The 17,242-nt window shown below is 44.3% G+C and overlaps 1 protein-coding gene across 1 annotated transcript in view; it reads right to left on the bottom strand.

Annotated features, from left to right (window-relative positions):
* Positions 1 to 8,984: 8,984 nt before the first annotated feature.
* The window catches only part of vdac1 (voltage-dependent anion channel 1), a 30,240-nt gene continuing 21,982 nt past the window's right edge, over positions 8,985 to 17,242 (bottom strand). Inside the window, exons 7-9 of the mRNA XM_085995695.1 lie at positions 15,094 to 15,244; positions 14,859 to 14,916; positions 8,985 to 13,179 (exon numbers count right to left, since the gene is read on the bottom strand). Coding sequence (XP_085851821.1) covers positions 13,088 to 13,179; positions 14,859 to 14,916; positions 15,094 to 15,244 — 301 coding nt within the window. The 3' untranslated portion in view covers positions 8,985 to 13,087. The remainder of the gene's footprint in view (positions 13,180 to 14,858; positions 14,917 to 15,093; positions 15,245 to 17,242) is intronic.

Here is a 17,242-nt window from a genome sequence, read left to right as displayed (position 1 = left end):
TGGAACACTCTCTCCAAAAGGCTGGGTCAATTGACATTTTCAAGACTAATTGATAGATTTTTGTTACGCAAGAGTATCAAGTGATATACAGGAAACTCTTTGGTATCCGGCACCGACGGGACCGGGATGGTGCCGGTTGACTGAGAGGATTATCTACCGAGGCTATTTTTAACAAACAAAAATAAAAAAATCAGGCAATGTGCAGTATACAGTAATTGGGTACTCACCTACGGAATGTTGTGTTAAATGGATGGTGGAAAATGCTTGATTAAGTACAGTACTGCCAGGTGAGGGTAATCCATAACTCTTTAATGATTTCCGACAGCGCCAAGAACCTGAGTAGTGGCAGTTTGGAGAACTACCCCCACTGACTAACTCGGCCACCACGGGAGACTCTGACTCGGCAACATTTCCGGTTATTGAGGTGTTGTTTTCGGAGTATGAATTTTGCCGGTTAATAGAGAATTCTGGATATTTAGGTGCCGTTTAAACGAGAGTTTCCTGTAGATCAAAGGCGGGTAAATGGAGTTGAGATACAGATCAGCCATGATCTGATTGAATACAGACCAGGTTCAAGAGGCTGAATGGCCTACTCCTCTTTCTGTGTAACACAAAGTACTGTTGCAAAGATATTTGTTGGAAGAAGTTGCAGATGAGTTTCTAAGTATTATCCTTTATCTTCACTACAAACCCACACCTTTAACCCAATAGACTGTCTGCTTATTCAATATTTGCTCATTTACTGAAATCACTCTCCCTCCCCATTAATCTTTGAAAACAATCATTTATTTATGCTCAAAACAAGCCTCTATGAAGAAAACATAAAATTAACTGCAAGTCAGAACATTATTTAAAGCTCCTCGAATTGAAAGGCTTAGCTAAAACAGAGCAATAACCTGGTTCATTTGCTTTAGTTTGTATGAGATATGTTAGCTAAATGTACAACTTGCATTTATATAGCGCCTTTAACATAATAAAGTATCCCAGGGCGCTGGACACTGAGCCACATTAGGGCAGCAGACCAAAAGCTTGGTCAAAATGTGGGGGTAACAATACCCGAGTGGTTATGGTGCCGAGTTCAACTCTTACCGAGAGGGAAGAGAATTTTTTTTTTTTTTTTTTAAACATAGGAGGGCAAGTCTCATGTTGCAAAGTACAGTATATCTTTCACTGACTTGTTTTACAGAATCATTCCCCACCTGAGGATAACAGAAGATGATTAAAGGACAGTAACGGTTTCTCTGTCATCTATGGGCTGTGTAGAATACTGCACTAATAAAATTCTCTTAACTAAATTATCAATGAAAAGACATAACTAGAATACTTTTTACAGTCACAGCCATAGTTACAAAATCCAATGATTTCCCCCCCTAGGTTTTGAGATGTCAGACTGGTGAAGTTGTCCTGTGCTTTCCACTCAGCAGTTGGGCTGGCATAAGTGAGGTAAGCAGGCACTGCTCATCATCTCCATGATGCATTGTCTGGATCCAGAACCATTACCATAGCAGGCGCAAGAACTTCGGCCTCTGCCAGTGAGTCACACAAGTCTGACTGGTGGAAACATTCAGCTGCAGACCACAGCAGGTGGCCAAGATGCTGCCTGCCAAGAATTTTAAAAAAGATTAAGGGCTTCTGCTAAACTTTTATCGAACCTTCGTTAGACCACTTGGAGTACAGTGTACAGATCTGGTCACCATATTACAACATGTATTTATATAATAAAGACTTACATTTATACAGTGCCTTTCACGTTCACTGGACATCTCAAAGCGCTTTACAGCCAAAGAAGCACTTTTGAGTGTAGTCACTGTTGAAATTTAGGAAACGCAGCAGCCAATTTGCATACAGCAAGCTCCCGCAAACAGCAATGTGACAATGACCAGGTAATTTTTGTTGTGTTGATTGCCTTATGTAGCGCCTTTAACGTAGTAAAACGTCCCAAGGCGGTTCACAGGAGCGTCATAAAAAATATTTGACACCGAGCCACATAAGGAGAAATTAGGGCAGATGACTATAAGCTTGTTCAAAGAGGTAGGTTTTAAGGAACGTCTTAAAGGAGGAAAGAGAGGTAGAAAGGTGGGGGGGGGGCCGAATTCCAGAGCTTAGGGCCTAGGCAGCTGAAGGCATGGCCATCAATGGTTGAGTGATTAAAATCAGGGATGCTCAAGAGGCCAGAATTAGAGGAGCGCAGATATCTCAGGACGTTGTGGGGCTGGAGGAGATTAGATAGGGAGGGGCGAGGCCATGGAGGGATTTCAAAACAAGGATGAGAATTTTAAAATCAAGGCATTGCTTAATCGGGAGCCCTTGTAGGTCAGCGAGCACAGGGGTGATGGGTGAGCGGGACTTGGTGTGAGCTAGAATACGGGCAGCTGAGTTTTGGATGACCTCAAGTTTACGTAGGGTAGAATGTGGGAGGCCAGCCAGGAGTGCATTGAAATAGTGAAGTCTAGAGATAACAAAGGCATGGATGAGGGTTTCAGCAGCAGATAAGCTGTGGCGGGGTGGAGACGGGCGATGGTACGGAGGTGGGAATAGTTATGACGCGGATTATTATAAAAGGATATAGAGACACTGGAGAGGGTGTATCCAATAGATTATTCATGGGTCCCCAAAACATTACTGCATCACTGAATCGTCATAACATTGCTTAAGCATATGATCAAAATACTAAGGTCATCAGAACCAAGAGATTTGAAATTACATCAAGATGGTGACAACCTTCCTGGTTTCCCCTTCCACACTTGAAGTTTTAAATGATTTTTTCTCTCCAAAATAAGCTCCAATGCAACCTTTCACCCTAAAGGAGTGTTATATATTTGATCTGCCGAATGGCCTCATGTGCTGTAATCATTCTATGATTCTAAGGAAGGTAACATGAGCATTTATATAGCGCCTTTCATGACCACCAGACGTCTCAAAGCGCTTTACAGTCAATTAAGTACTTTTGAAGTGGAGTCACTGTTGTAATGTGGGAAACGCAGCAGTCAATGCAAGGTCCCACAAACAGCACTGTGATAATGACCAGATAATCTGTTTTTGTTATGTTGGTTGAGTGATAAATATTGGCCAGGACACCGGGAATAACTCCCCTACTCTTCTTCGAAATAGTGCCATGGGATCTTTTACGTCCACCTGAGAGCGCAGACCGGGCCTCGGTTTAACGTCTTATCCAAAAGATGGCACCTCCGACAGTGCAGCACTCCCTCGGCACTGCACTGGAGTGTCAGCCTAGCTTCATGAACCCACAACCTTCTGACTCAGAGGCGAGTGTGCGAGCAACCGAGCCACAGCTGACACTGACAAAACCAAGAAAGTCCACTAAATAATCACTACCTTTGTTTTAGATATGGTCACCTTCTGTATTGATTTGTAAAACATTTTAAAAAACATAAAATAATATACATTATGTTATCTCAGTAATGTGGAGAAAAAAAATAAAAAACTACAATTGTATCCGTTTTAGAAAGACAATCCAGCTAACAAATTTAAAACTTCAAGTATGGTACATGGAGTCACCATTTTGGAAAGGGAATTGCAAACTGCTGTTTTGATCTCAGCATTTTGATCAGTTCAAGCTAAAATTTGCAATAGTATTTCACTAACACTGGGGCCTAAAATTCGGGGGGTTTAGCGCCAGCCATTAAGGCCTACTTTGATGAAAAAATGGCGGCCGACTCGCTTCCGGTGGGTACCGTGGTGGCGGCCGCCATTTTGGGGAGGTTGGTCGCGCTGTCGCTGCCAGTGTTCGCTCCAGATAATTAGATTAGGCAGATCGTAACATCAATGAGTGTGCAACGTTGATTTGATGCACGAACTGCCATGTTGGATGTCGCCACTCCTTTTAATGCCCTCTTAATCACAACCTGCTGACAAGCATTCAGCAGCAGGAAGGAGCCCCCAGCGGCACTATTTGAAGGGATCAACAACTTGCAGATGACATGTTTTTTCAGTTCTACTGGCTCTGTCCAAGTTTCTGCAACCGTTTGGAGTTTTCTAAACTTGTTTAAATTTACTGACCTCACAGGGAGCGTTGCTGCAAGTATAGAATGCCTTGCTTCTCATTTAAAGGCTTCTACTCAAAATAATCACTCCCGGTCATAGGGCCTCTACTTGTAGTCCCCTTCGTGCTCGAGTATGATAGGGAGATGGAGCGGAGGCAGCGAAGAAGAGGACAAGATGCTCACAGAGGGAGGAGGGCGGCTCTCAGCAGGAGGCCTTACCCACCTAGGGTCTTCAAAGAGCACTTCTCGCACCTGCACTTAAGCCAGGAGCAGTGTATTAGGAGATTCACCAAGGAGGTGGTCACAGAACTCTGCCATCTCCTGCAACCAGACCTGCAACCTCAGAGCAGAGAGACGACGGCTCTCCCAGTGACCTTCAAGGTCACCATGGCCCTCAATTTTTTCACCACTAGATCCTTCCAGTCTGCAGCAGGAGGCACAGCTAACATCTCCCAGTTTGTCACCCATCACTGGATCCGGGAAGTCACAGAGGCTATCTACTCCAGGAAAAGGGACTTCATTGTCTTCTCTCTGAAGAGAGAAGCAGGACGAGCGCGCATGTGGCTTTGCCAGGATAGTGGGCTTCCCCGTGGTGCAGGGCATCATCGATTGCACCCGCATGGAATTGTGGGCACCATGCAACAATGCTGAGATGTTCTGTAACCGCAAAGGCTACCGTTCACTTAATGTGCAGTTGTTGTACGACCACGCCCATCACATCATGATGGTTAATGCCCACTATCCGGGCAGCGGTCATGATGCCTTCATCCTGCGTCAGTCTGGTGTGTCAGCAACCTTCCAGCCAGCACGTCAAACCCAAGAGCGGCTGCTTGGAGACGGGGGCTATCCGCGCTTCACCTGGCCGATGACTCCCCTCCTCAACCCCACCACTCGTGGCCAGCACTCAATGACAGCCATGCTACCACAAGGAACGTCATCGAGCAGATCATCGGGGTGCTCAAGCAATGGTTCCGCTGCCTTGACCATTCGGGAGGAGCCCTCCAGTACACGCCAGAGTGGTTGTCCCATTTTGTGGTGGTCTGCTGCATACTCCACAATTGGGCCATCATGAAGGTGCAGCCCTCGCCACCAGGGGTTCCAGGACCACCTCAGGTTCTGGGACCACCTCAGGAGGAGGAGGAGGAAGAAGAGAGAGAGGAGGCAGGCAGCACATCCCCGTTCCGGACAGGCTGTCCGTGAGCACCTCATCAGACTCTGATTCCAGTGAATGAAACCCCAGATCCCCGTTGCTTCCCACTTCCCCATCATACAATTCCTGTCACGGAACATCACAGCGACCTCGTGGGCACAAAGCTGAAATGAGAGCCACCACAAAACACACATTTCAAACATAATTCAGAAATTTATCAAATTCAAATCAAAATGACAATATCAACTATTCACCCTTGTGCATTCCCTTAGTGTCGGTCTTTCGTGTGCCTTTTCCTAGTCTAGTGCTCCCCCAGTGGCTGCAGCATGGCTGGTGGAAGGCTGCTGAGTTTCAGTGGGGGAGACTACAGAGGGCCTTGCAGGACGACCTCAAGCAGCTCTGGACCTAGAAGGACCGGCTATAGACTGGACCACCTCTGCATGGGTGGCAACAATCTGGGCTGGCTAGCTGGCATGCAGCAGCAAGGGGACTGGCGGAGTGGCAGTGGTGGGAGGACAAATGCTGTCATCCTGAGAGGACAGCAGGTTGTTGCTCCACAGGCCCATTGCCACTCCTCCGGGGCAGTGCCTCAGCATTCCTAGCAATCTGTTGGAGCACAGATTGCTGGACTGCGGAGACACCCTGCAAGCCCCTTTCGACACTCGTGGCAGCAGACCGAGACTGCAGGAGAGCAGTCTGCGCTTCCACTGCAGCAGTGAGACATTGGGTCGCTTCTGCCTGTGCTGCAATGGAAGCTGTGAGATCGCCCATCATAATCTGTAGGTCCACGAGGTCTCTCCTGGAGTTGTCCATCATTTCCATCCTGGAAATTATGGGCTCAAAGCCCTGTGCAATGTTGGAGCCAGACTCTTCCATTCTCTTTGACACTGCTAAGAGGCTGTCTGGTAGGCTTGCCATTGCACCTAGCATTTCCATGTGCATGCCATCACCCTTCTTCTGAAGGCCGTCCCATTGAGATCATCATGAGTCCTGCGGAGCAGAACTCATGCTCGAACCCACCCTCCGGGGAGCTGGCTCCCAAGCTACCCTTTTCCCCCTGGCCTGGCTGCAGCTCACTCATGCCTGGTGACTCAACACATGTAGATTCCGCCTCTATACTATGCTTAAGTCCAGGCAGTGCCATTTTCTGAGCTGGTGTCTGCGAGTGTCAGATGCATTACCAGTGTCTCTAGTGTTGGTGTCTCTTCTTCTTCTCCTCCTCCTCCATCAGTGTCTTCATGATGTTCACAGACAGGCTATGCTGGTAGCAGTCCTTGGGTATCTGAAAGCAGAAAGCCACAAGGGTCGGGTTGTGGTGAGGGAAGAGGGGGAAAGTAAGATATTCAAGCATACACCATCAGCAGCTTGTAAGTGAGAAGAGTTTGTGAGAGGAGGGTGAAGTGGGATGTGAGGAGGAGGATTAGGTATGACTTTACCATCATCAACAATGCTTTCAACTTCTCCGCTCGCCATGGACTCCGTCTCAGCCCCTCCAATAATTTGGAACACTGATTCCTCCAGGTCCGTCAGTGTGAATCCTCGCTTGGCTGCCTCCCGTCTGTTGTTGCTTGCAACTGTTGTGTGCCACCTTGAACTGCAAGACAAAGGGAAGTGTGTCAGTGAGTGCAGTGCAATGTGTTTAGGTGATGGTTGAATAGCTGTCTGTGTGTGCAAGGTGTGAGATTTGGGCGAGTGTTGCAACAGTGGCAAGTGTGTGAGGCTGAAGTGAAACCATGATTGTGAGGTATGAATGGTGATAGCTAGAGATTGTTGGTAGGTGAGTGATGGGGGTGTGGTGCATTGGGCAGTGCATGAGGCTTGTGGTGCAGATGGTGGGATATGGCATTTTCTGAAGCCTTCACTCACCTTGACCAACCGTGTGAGGTCATTAAACTTTTTGCAGCACTGGATCCAGGTCCTGGGGACAACTCTCGTCACCATTACGGATCATGCGATCTCCTTCCAAATCCTTCCGCCGATGATCTTTGAAGGCCTCTTGCCCCCATGCAGGTAGGTAAAGGGCAGCCCGCCGCGTTTGTACCCCCAGGACCAAGGCCTGCAGTGTGGCATGCGAGAACCATCTCACCCTTTCTCTAGACTGTTGCGCCATTCCTTCTTCTCAGCTGACAATGAGGCACTTCTGCAACAAAGCACCTCCCCTTTAAGTAGTGGAGCGTGCCTAGGCCAAATTTTACTAGCCGGTAGACTGCATCCGATACTGGGATCCCCGTTAAGCACTAAGCCAATCAGCAGTGCGTTTAGTGTGGAGATGAGCACTGCAATCATGTAAATGAGCAGGCAGCACAAATTTTGCGTGCTGCCCGCACCACTTTGAATGGGAGCAGGCAAATAGTGCTGGTCGAGGCCCCTGCCCATTTTTGGGCCTTATCCAGTTTCTAGGCCTAGCTGTCTTAAATGTACTTTGTAATACAATAATGCATTCGACTGCTATCACATCTAGACATATCTCAATGAAAAAGTACTTTTAAGCAAAAAAGTTAGCAAACACACAAGACAATGATATAAACTGCATCATATCACTCGAGTGTGATTAAAGTGATGGATGGCTTTCCTGCCCCCCCCGACCCAACCTTCAAAAGGAGTTTGGCAAACATTTTGAGGAAGACTCCCAGTATTTTTACCTCCAGGACATGCCCCCAAACACACCCAACAGAATAATTAGACTGATTAGTTCTGATGAAAAGGGTCCCAGACCTGAAACATTAACTCTGTTTCTCTCTCCATGGATGCTGCCTGGCCTGCTGAGTATTTCCAGCATTTTCTGTTGTTATTTCAGAATAATTAAACGACCTGCTTCAAAGTGAGAGATCGTCAATGCCAAATTGTAGTCATTTTGTGCTGTGTATCCATGCCTAGTAGAGACTGCCCCAACTCATTTCATATAGCATCCTTCCAGCTAGTAAGTGCCAAAACTTTCATTCCATCAGTCTGGAACAGATCTAAACTCAATGCCAGAGGTGAGAGGAGAATGTGCTAACCCTCTATGCCAGGGTGCTTTAATGACTCAGTGAGGTAATCAAGGGAATTGAGGAATATGGGGATAGTGCAGGAAATTGGAGTGGAGGTAGAAAATCAGCCATGATCTTATTGAATGGCGGAGCAGGCTCAAAGGGCCGAATAGCTTACTCCTGCTCCTATATCTTATGTTCTTATGTAGGTGAGCCACACCAACAAGGAAGACCTGAGGTATGATCCATGGTCTACACTAAATTAGCATATCCAGCTGTGACAGTAAGTATGCAGCAGTTTGAAGTTTAGGGAGGGAATTCCAGAGCTTAGGGCCTAGGTAACAGAAAGCACATCCACCAATGGTGGAGCAATGAAAATCAAGGATGCGCAAGATGCCAGAATTGGAGGAAAGCAGAGATTTCGGCAGGTTGTAGGGTTTAGGAGGTTACAGAGATAGGGAGGAGCAAAGCCGTGGAGGGATTTGAAAACAAGCAGTGAAATAAACTATTATAAAAATAAGGAAGGACTCGTCATTTAAGTTACTGGCTTTGATAATGTGAGTAAATGCAGCCCATGGTTGTGATACTGAGCCATACAGATCAGTTGATCTTACCTTGGGTAGCAGTAGGGGCAGAACTATTTGGAATCAATGTCACTGGGCAAGCAAGGAGGGAAAGAAAGTCTGAATTCTTGCTCCCAATCATCATCAAAATCCCTTGTGAGAAAATGCATCAGATTATGATCAAATAGCTTGCTGATGCTCACAGTCTAGGTTAACACAAATGCACAAGAGGGCAAGCAAATCAATGGGTTCATGAGAGGGAGAGAAAAAAAGTTTTTAGAAAAAGGAAACAGTTCAATTGCACACAAAAGAAGATTTATTGTATTTTCCAATATGTTAGCAGTTGTGCATCAGAAATTGTAACAAAGATAACACTCCCGTTACAACCTTTAGTTCTATTTTTGCATTAGAATTTAAACCTTTCCTCAAATACTGCAATTGCCAGAATGACACTGGGATGAAATACATGCTGTACAAAAGCTGATAATTCAGTTACATCTTAGTGTATGGCTCGTTTCTATAAAATTGATTGCATGACCACAAGAAGATATTTGAGTGGTCAGCAACCAGTATTGATGGAGGAGCCAGTATTTGTGCAGCATCTTCCAGAGGTACTGCAGCACTCCCATAGAAAGCATACACATGCTACAGGAAACTTTGTGCTATCCGGCACCGACGGGACCGAGCTGTTGCCGTTCCCTCAAAACTGCCGGACAAACCAGCGCTAATGTTGAAACATACGGAGGAGCTCCGTATCTGGCAACAAACCCACAGCTTCTAAACAGTCGGCCGTACTCTCTGTAGCTTAGCAACTGCTTCAGCGAGACCTTGCAGAGCTTGACTGTTGAGAAAAAAAGCAACGAAAAGAAAAAAAACCTAACGAAACGGCTCCTGATTTTTGCCGGTGGCTCGAGCTTGCCGGACATTTAGCCTCTGGATAACACAAAGTTTCCTGTAGTGTTGGGTATAACACTGTATGGTAATATACAATTCACCACTCTTTTTTTTGTGGAAAATTGATGTGAAATAAAACAAAGCAAGTCAGAACCAGGTAAATGTGAACCTCACCCACTTATGGATCAAGTCAGGTTTAGACCTGTGGCACTGAGGTGCAACTTTTCCCTGACTCATTAGATAGACTTTAAACAACAAGAATTAACAATGCACAGATAAATTACAGAAACAAAAAGGGCATGCCAAAGCACAACGTCAGATGACCTCACTTAGAGACATCGGACGACAGGAACAGAAAATCAATAAAATACCATTGTTAGGAGGCTCTCAGATTGTCTATCTGATTTGTATGGTTTTATTTTATTCCTGAATTTCAGGTTTAAAAATGTGTAAATTAAGCTACAAGCAACAATGTGCTTTTTAGGAGCAAAATATGTTGAGAAAACTTAGGGTTTAATTGGGAACTCAAGTGAAGAAGCAGTCTACTCAATAAAACTGTGGGCAATTAATTTTTGAATGTATTTAAATGAAATGTATTTTTTGCAAAAGGGAGGGGCTATACCACGTGCCATGAATCACCCTACTCATTTATGGCAAGAGGCAGGAATATTATCACAAAATACAAATCCTTGAACCTAAATTATAAGATTTGAGAGACAGGAAAGGTTTAGCAATTCACCTTTTGGGGCAATTATTGGGTTTCATCGGGTCAGACCCTAAAATCGGTAGGCCTAATTGCTGAAAGGAATAAATGTGCACTTTATCATCTCCTGAAATCTAGCCAATAATGTTCAAAAGTGACATTATCATTCCGATTTATGAAATTCTACATTTATACCCATGTTATTTTAAACAGCTTTAGGATAACTGTTATTTGGAATAAAAACAGTAAATGCTGGAAACACTCAACAGGTCAGGCAGCATCTGAACCGGTCATGCGTCTCAAATATTAACCCAGCCGTCCTCTTTTTACAGATGCTGCCTGAACTGTTGAGTGCTTGCAGCATTTTCTATTTTAGATTTTAGATTTCCTGCATCTGCATTATTTTGCTTTTTTACATTATTTGGAAATCTTAACAGTTGTAGCGTGGGAAGGAGTTACTAAAGATCATACACAGAAGGATCTGAAATAATGTACGGTTATAGATCGTTACTTTACTCACAGAAGAGGGAATTATCATTCAATAAGCTAAATATGCAGATTAATTGAAAAATTTAATCTATCGGGTACCTTATGGGAAATTCTCTACTTACTGGAGAGAAAGGATGTTCAATACCACATTATTTGAGCTAAAGCACTTCCAACTGCCTGCTATACAGTTTTAACTTAGCTGAATTTTAATATATTTTTTGGCTGCACACCACCACAGAAATTCAAAGCCTAAAAAATTACCACAATTATACCAATAGAAAATGGAAAGCATAAGACTTTAAGCAAAGAACCAGAGTTAGTCATTATCTCTAGATTATACATTACAATGGGACTGACACAGTAACTCAAATGGTTTCCATACAAAGACTGCATGCCATTTTAAACGGTTTTATCATGAGAATTATGACAGGTTTTTTTTCCAAACAGTGCTGCAAAAAAGAAATTAAGTTAACGTGTAGCAAAGCAATTTTGGAATTTAACTTGCCCATTCCAAAGAAAACTCATTTGGAACCATTCATGACAGTTTTAACTTGTGTAATAAGGGAAATGTTCTTACATAGTTTAGGTCAGCCACTGTATGAAAACTATTCGGACGTATGTAATACCTTCTTCCAGTCCCAGAGTAATGAATTCAGAGATGATCAATATTTAAGCACATGGAGCTGTCACAGAAGAAACTTTTGTAAATTGTAAAATTATACACCTGGGGTTGGTGGGGGGAAAATGTAGTGTATTGGAGTGATCTCCACATATGTTGCATCAATGAGATGGGCAACAAAATTAAGACTTTGCTTTAAAGTACCTAGTTTTAAAAGAACTGCTTCTGCTAAAATGAAATGCAGACACACATGCATGTGAATTCATTACAGTACTTCTTTTCACATTTTCATGTCTGATTAAAATAATCTTTGCATACAGATTACAAATATTGTAAATATTTCAACTACAACTAAAGGAACAGATAACTTCAGATAAGGATAACCCCAGATTACACTGACCTGTGTTTTTTGGAGCAAGAAAGTAGATTTAGCCAAAAGGTATGCAGGGGCCAAAATTCCTCTACTTCAACACCACTCCTGTGATGCAAACTGAAGACAGCGGAGTCTCCATGCAGAACCCCTCTTGCATCAAATTTATAAAAGCTCTGGACGGGTGTAAATTCCATCCGCCCCAAGTATGGCCTCCAACATCAGAAAGGGTGAGGCCAGGAATTCCCATACTGGGAATTTCCTCAGTCTCAGCCTCTCTATTGTTTAAAAACTTTGACACAGGTCCTTTGATCGGTTGGAAGTACCCCCCATCCCAGAAGGCCAACAGTGTAATCAATATTGGCCCTTATAAGAGAGGTTGACTGGTACAGAAATAAACTGATGTGCCAGTGGCTCTGGCCTACCAGTGAGTGGCTTGCCAGTATTGCTCCCCCGGCGAGTGCCCAAGATGCACCCACATTGACTTTGCTCTGGCCTTGGATACTTGGGGTAGGCTGGGGAGTGGAGGTCACTCCTGTCCTCTCCACTGCACTTCTGCAGGAATGAGGAACTTTTGACCTAGTGTTTAAAAGATCCAGGAAATTAAAGGCATGTTCAAGCTAAATGAATATGGCCGATACCTGTAGATGGGTCCTCCACCATTTTTTACATACTGAATGTCAACGGTAGTAGTTTCTTTTGTAGACTTCAGTAAGACCACCAGTCACAAGGTAATGTTAAATACACCTCTATTCAGGGCTGATAAACTGGTCAAATTAGACTACATAATTTCCCTTAACTTCAGGCCCAGAACATGGAAGACAATATTTATTTCAAGCCAAGAACTGCACAACAGGGAAATTTTCAAAAAGACGGTACACTAAAATTTCTTTTGTGTGTTTTTTTTTTTTACTTTCTATTAAGCCCAACCATCACAAATACCAGCTGGAAACATACAAATCTCTCCATATGGCTGTGTCGCATCAACCTTTTCAGAAGGTGCAGGGGTTAGGGACCACAATTTCAACCAACAGTAATAAAGTGTGTAATTTTGTTTTTACGCCACATACAACCAGTCTTCACCAGGAAAAAAAAAGACATGTATAGGTGAATTTCAAGTGTCTAAGGGATACAATAAATAGTCGTAATGACATGTTTTGATAATGCATTCTGTTCTTCAAAGGATAATATCCGGAGAACACAATTCGATTTTACAACATTGTTTGGACACATGGCTCAACAAAAAATTGAACACCAGATTCTTCGGGTCGTTACACTGGAAAATATTTGGGATTTACTGATTGTAGGTTTTCCCCATTTCCGGGATTATGCTTCAAATTCGAATCCAAGGCCGAGTTTATGACCACCAGCATTAATATTCTTGCCATCCAGCAGCGCGGACAGGTTTAACTTAATACCTAAGGAGGAAAATGATAAGCCACATAATACTGATTGCATACACCACTCATCAAAAAAAAACATACAATGTGGATAATGAATTTTTATCCAAATAAGCATATTCACAAAATGATCAGTACAAATCCCACAGATAATAAGAATTGGGTTGATACCAATTGGTTTTGCTTCTGTAATTGAGAATTCCTTTAAACCCAGGTAAACTCCAGTATTATTGCTGCACCTTTACAACCTTCTGTTAAATAACATCTCAGGTCCTACATTCCCTATAATGTACAGAATGTAACCTCCACCCACTTCCAAAGTAAAATATTTTTGCTTTGTACTTATTAGCAGGCTGAGAAGGATAAGCATTGATCAGTGGAAATATCCACAGATGTACCCTGTGACTATTTAAAATCGAGGATCGAGTAAAGGAGCCAAAAGTAGGAGACTTGAAGTTAGAGTTGCAGAGAAGAACACTAGAATGAATTGAATGAGAAAAGCTACCTAGCTTATTGATCCCACTCGTACAATGGGCCATGTACAATTTGCACCATCAAAAACATTCCCAAACTTATTTAATCTCTCAAGAGAGGAGAATGAGCAAAAAGGAGCAAATTCTGGAATTTCTCCCTGAATACTGAAGGTGATCCAAAAAAATAACTTCAGGATTCAAACTAACATTACAATCCTCATTATTACAACTCATATTATTAGTTATATTTCACAGATGGTTCAATGGCCTAAGAAGAACCGAAATTATAGTATCCCAGAACTTTCAATTCTATTCTGAACAACACATTCATCCAACTTCTTTTAAAAACAAAGAATCAACATAACATTCTCACCTCACTCCTCCCATTTGTCCTCTCTGCTGGAGGCACTGATTCTTGCTAGTGTACAATTCAGATTTACCAGTAGCCCACCACTACCTCGTCAAGATAGACAGCTTTTACATGTGACAGGAACTATCAGCAGATTATTTGGCAGTCCATACACAACAGAGTTCATTGGATATCAATTAAAGGCAGGAGCGCTAATTGATGTTTTCTCTTCCTGGACACTTAAGGTGCAGAAGCCAATTATAGAGCCCCAGCTGCTGCCATCCTGAGCTCGACTGACAACCAAACCTGGGATCTTCTGATTGGGTGACTTAGATCTTACCTATTAGACCCTGAGGATTATGACATTTTAAAATTGCAAAAATACAAACCAGCATCCCCAATAGCTAAGTGGATGTAAATGCACTGCTTGGTGTGGTACTGAGCCAAACTGACCAGTGAGGCCTCAGGCACAACCCAAGTTTGCATTGTTATCTCAGCTGGGTGGCAGTGAGGACATAAAGTGGCATCAGTGTCACTGGCTATCAGAATTTCATGGGAGTGGTTATTAATATAAAATGTTGACGGATGCCAACTAAGCACAGGTTTGGGTAGGGTCTCCAAGGATAAACACAAGGTGCAGACTCACACATGAAGATTGGGGGGTACCAAAGGGATGCCAGGACTTGTGGAATGCCCTACATGTACAATAGCTTTCAGAAGAAGGGAGGAGGGGAAAAATCCACAATGGAAAGCACTTTCCGGAGAGAGCAAAAAATACTGCAAAATCCTATTTTCCATCATCAATATTACTTTAGAATACTTGCAAAGTTATTTTTAAACAAGACTACATTAGTTTAAGACTAAATGTGGCTCACCTGGTTTCAGCGTTTGAGAGTATCCAAGTCCAATCAAACTCGAATTGTTCACTTTAATCTGTTGAATAAAAACAAATTCCTTCTAAAACAATTCTCCAAAAATTACAGTAACTGTCAACTTTGTATTATTTTATCAGCGGGATATGCTTTGGACTGTAAATACATTAGAATTGTGCTTCCACCCCATTATATAAATATACGTACTCCAAAAAAAAATTATTCAGTATACACTCACCGAGCATGTTGCATCATCATCAATCATGTATTTTGCTGCAATACCAAATCGGGTATTACTATTCCCAGCTGTCCAAGCTAGATTAATGCCAGTTTCAAGATTTTCACTGACTTTTTGATAAACGGAGCCTCCAAATTCTGTACCATCATTCCTGTAATGAGGAACATGCACGTCATTCAGGAGAAATTCACTGATTTCACCATTTTCACAAAAATAAAAAAGTATGAAAGGATTAATAACCGAGGCAAACTTTAATTTTCTTCTCCGATTGTTTATATATCCCACTTTAGATCACCCAGCACTGTAGGTTATTATACAACCACGGCAATTATTTACTGGCCTCTACTAATGTCACTCTGTAATCCAGCCCCGAGAAAATATGGAAGAGCCTGGGGACCCACTCACCCTCTCTCGGAGCACAGTCTTCACTCGAGAAAAGTATAAATATAATAGGCTCATAAGCCTAGATTAAGTGAAGCAGAAAAATAATTGCATTGTCAGATACCCAGTTTCTTAGCAACTTATTGTGGATGTCTTACAGAAGCCAAAAATACTTACTAATCTACTCTGATTAGTTCACTAGTATACACGTACTAGACTTCAAGGGCTAAAAAATTCCTAAAACACCACTGCCCAAACCCACTCACATTTGTAGAAAAACCCAACTGTGTAATTAGCTACTGATCATAGTTGTGCCTCATGGCTTATTTCACTCACTACCCCTCTTAGTCCATCATAATTAACAGTGGATTACTCATTATATTAAACTGAGTTTTGACTTTTAATTAATCAAGTGGAGTCAATATTTCTAACTTTGTAGAAATACTTTATAGTCTAAAAAGGTACAGCATTCCTCAGACAAAGCAAAATAAAATCGGTTCAAATCATGTGACACAATAGCACTTTAGTTCAGCCTACAAGACTCACCATGTAGAACACCAAATGAATTGTAAAACGCTGAATTTTAAAGGCTTCGATACAAAATGTTATGGGTAGCCGTATGGTTATAAAAGTGGATTCAAGCCTGGACCAGCGGCAGGAGTGGGAAGGCAGAGGAATAGTGATGGCACCAGGTAAAAATTAGACGGGGCAAAATACCCAAGAGGGGAAACATAGAAGATAGGTGCAGGAGTAGGCCATTCGGCCCCTCGAGCCTGCTCTGCCATTTAATGAGATCATGGCTGATCATCCAAATTCAGTACCCTGTCGCGGGGATCGGTCCTGGGGCCCCAGCTATTCACAGTGTATGTTGGTGGTCTGGACGAGGGGGCTGGATGTAGTGTCTCCAGGTTTGCAGATGACACAGGGCTGGGTGGGCGTGCGTGCTGTGGGGGGGGTGCCGGGAGGCTCCGGGGTGGTTTGGGCGGGTTGGGTGGTTGGGCGGGGGCATGGCGGATGCAGTGTGGCGTGGGTGGGTGCGGGGTTGTCCACTTTGGTGTCGGGGGCAGGAAGGCAGATTGTTGTCTGGATGGCGGTGGATTGGGGGGGGGGGGGGGGGTGCGGCGGGGCCTGGGTGTCCTTGTGCACCGGTCGCTGGGGGTGGGCGTGCGGGTGCGGCGGGCGGTTGGGAGGGCAGGTGGTATGTTGGCATTCGTAGCGGGAGGGTTTGAGTGCAGGGGCGGGGGTGTCTTGCTGCGGTTGTGCGGGGCCTTGGTGGGACCGCACCTTGGGTGTTGTGTGCAGTTTTGGTCGCCTTGTCTGGGGGGGGGGGGGTGTTCTTGCCGTGGAGGGGGTTCGGCGGGGATTCACCAGGCTGGTGCCTGGGATGGCGGGGGTGGCGTGTGGGGAGAGATTGGGTCGATTGGGCTTGTGCTCGCTGGCGTTTGGGGGGGTGGGAGGGGATCTCATTGAAACTTGTGGAATTCTGGCGGGGCTGGGCGGGCTGGGTGCGGGGAGGGTGTTCCCGGTGGTCGGGGGGTCCGGAGCCAGGGGTCACAGTCTAAGGATAGGGGGTGGGCCGTTTGGGACGGAGGTGGGGGGGGGTTTCTTTGCCCGGGGAGTGGTGGGCCTGTGGAGTTCTCTGCCACGGATGGCGGTGGGGGTCAGTTCGTTGGATGTATTCGGGAAGGAGTTGGATGTGTTTCTTGGGGCTGGGGGGATCGGGGGGTGCGGGGAGGGGGCGGGGACGGGGTGCTGAGTTTGGGTGGTC

Source organism: Somniosus microcephalus, chromosome 8 (assembly GCF_052327205.1).
Source record: "Somniosus microcephalus isolate GS21.2 chromosome 8, FLI_Smic_1.0, whole genome shotgun sequence".
Lineage (NCBI taxonomy): Eukaryota > Metazoa > Chordata > Chondrichthyes > Squaliformes > Somniosidae > Somniosus > Somniosus microcephalus.
This window is presented reverse-complemented; position numbering and strand designations above follow the sequence as displayed.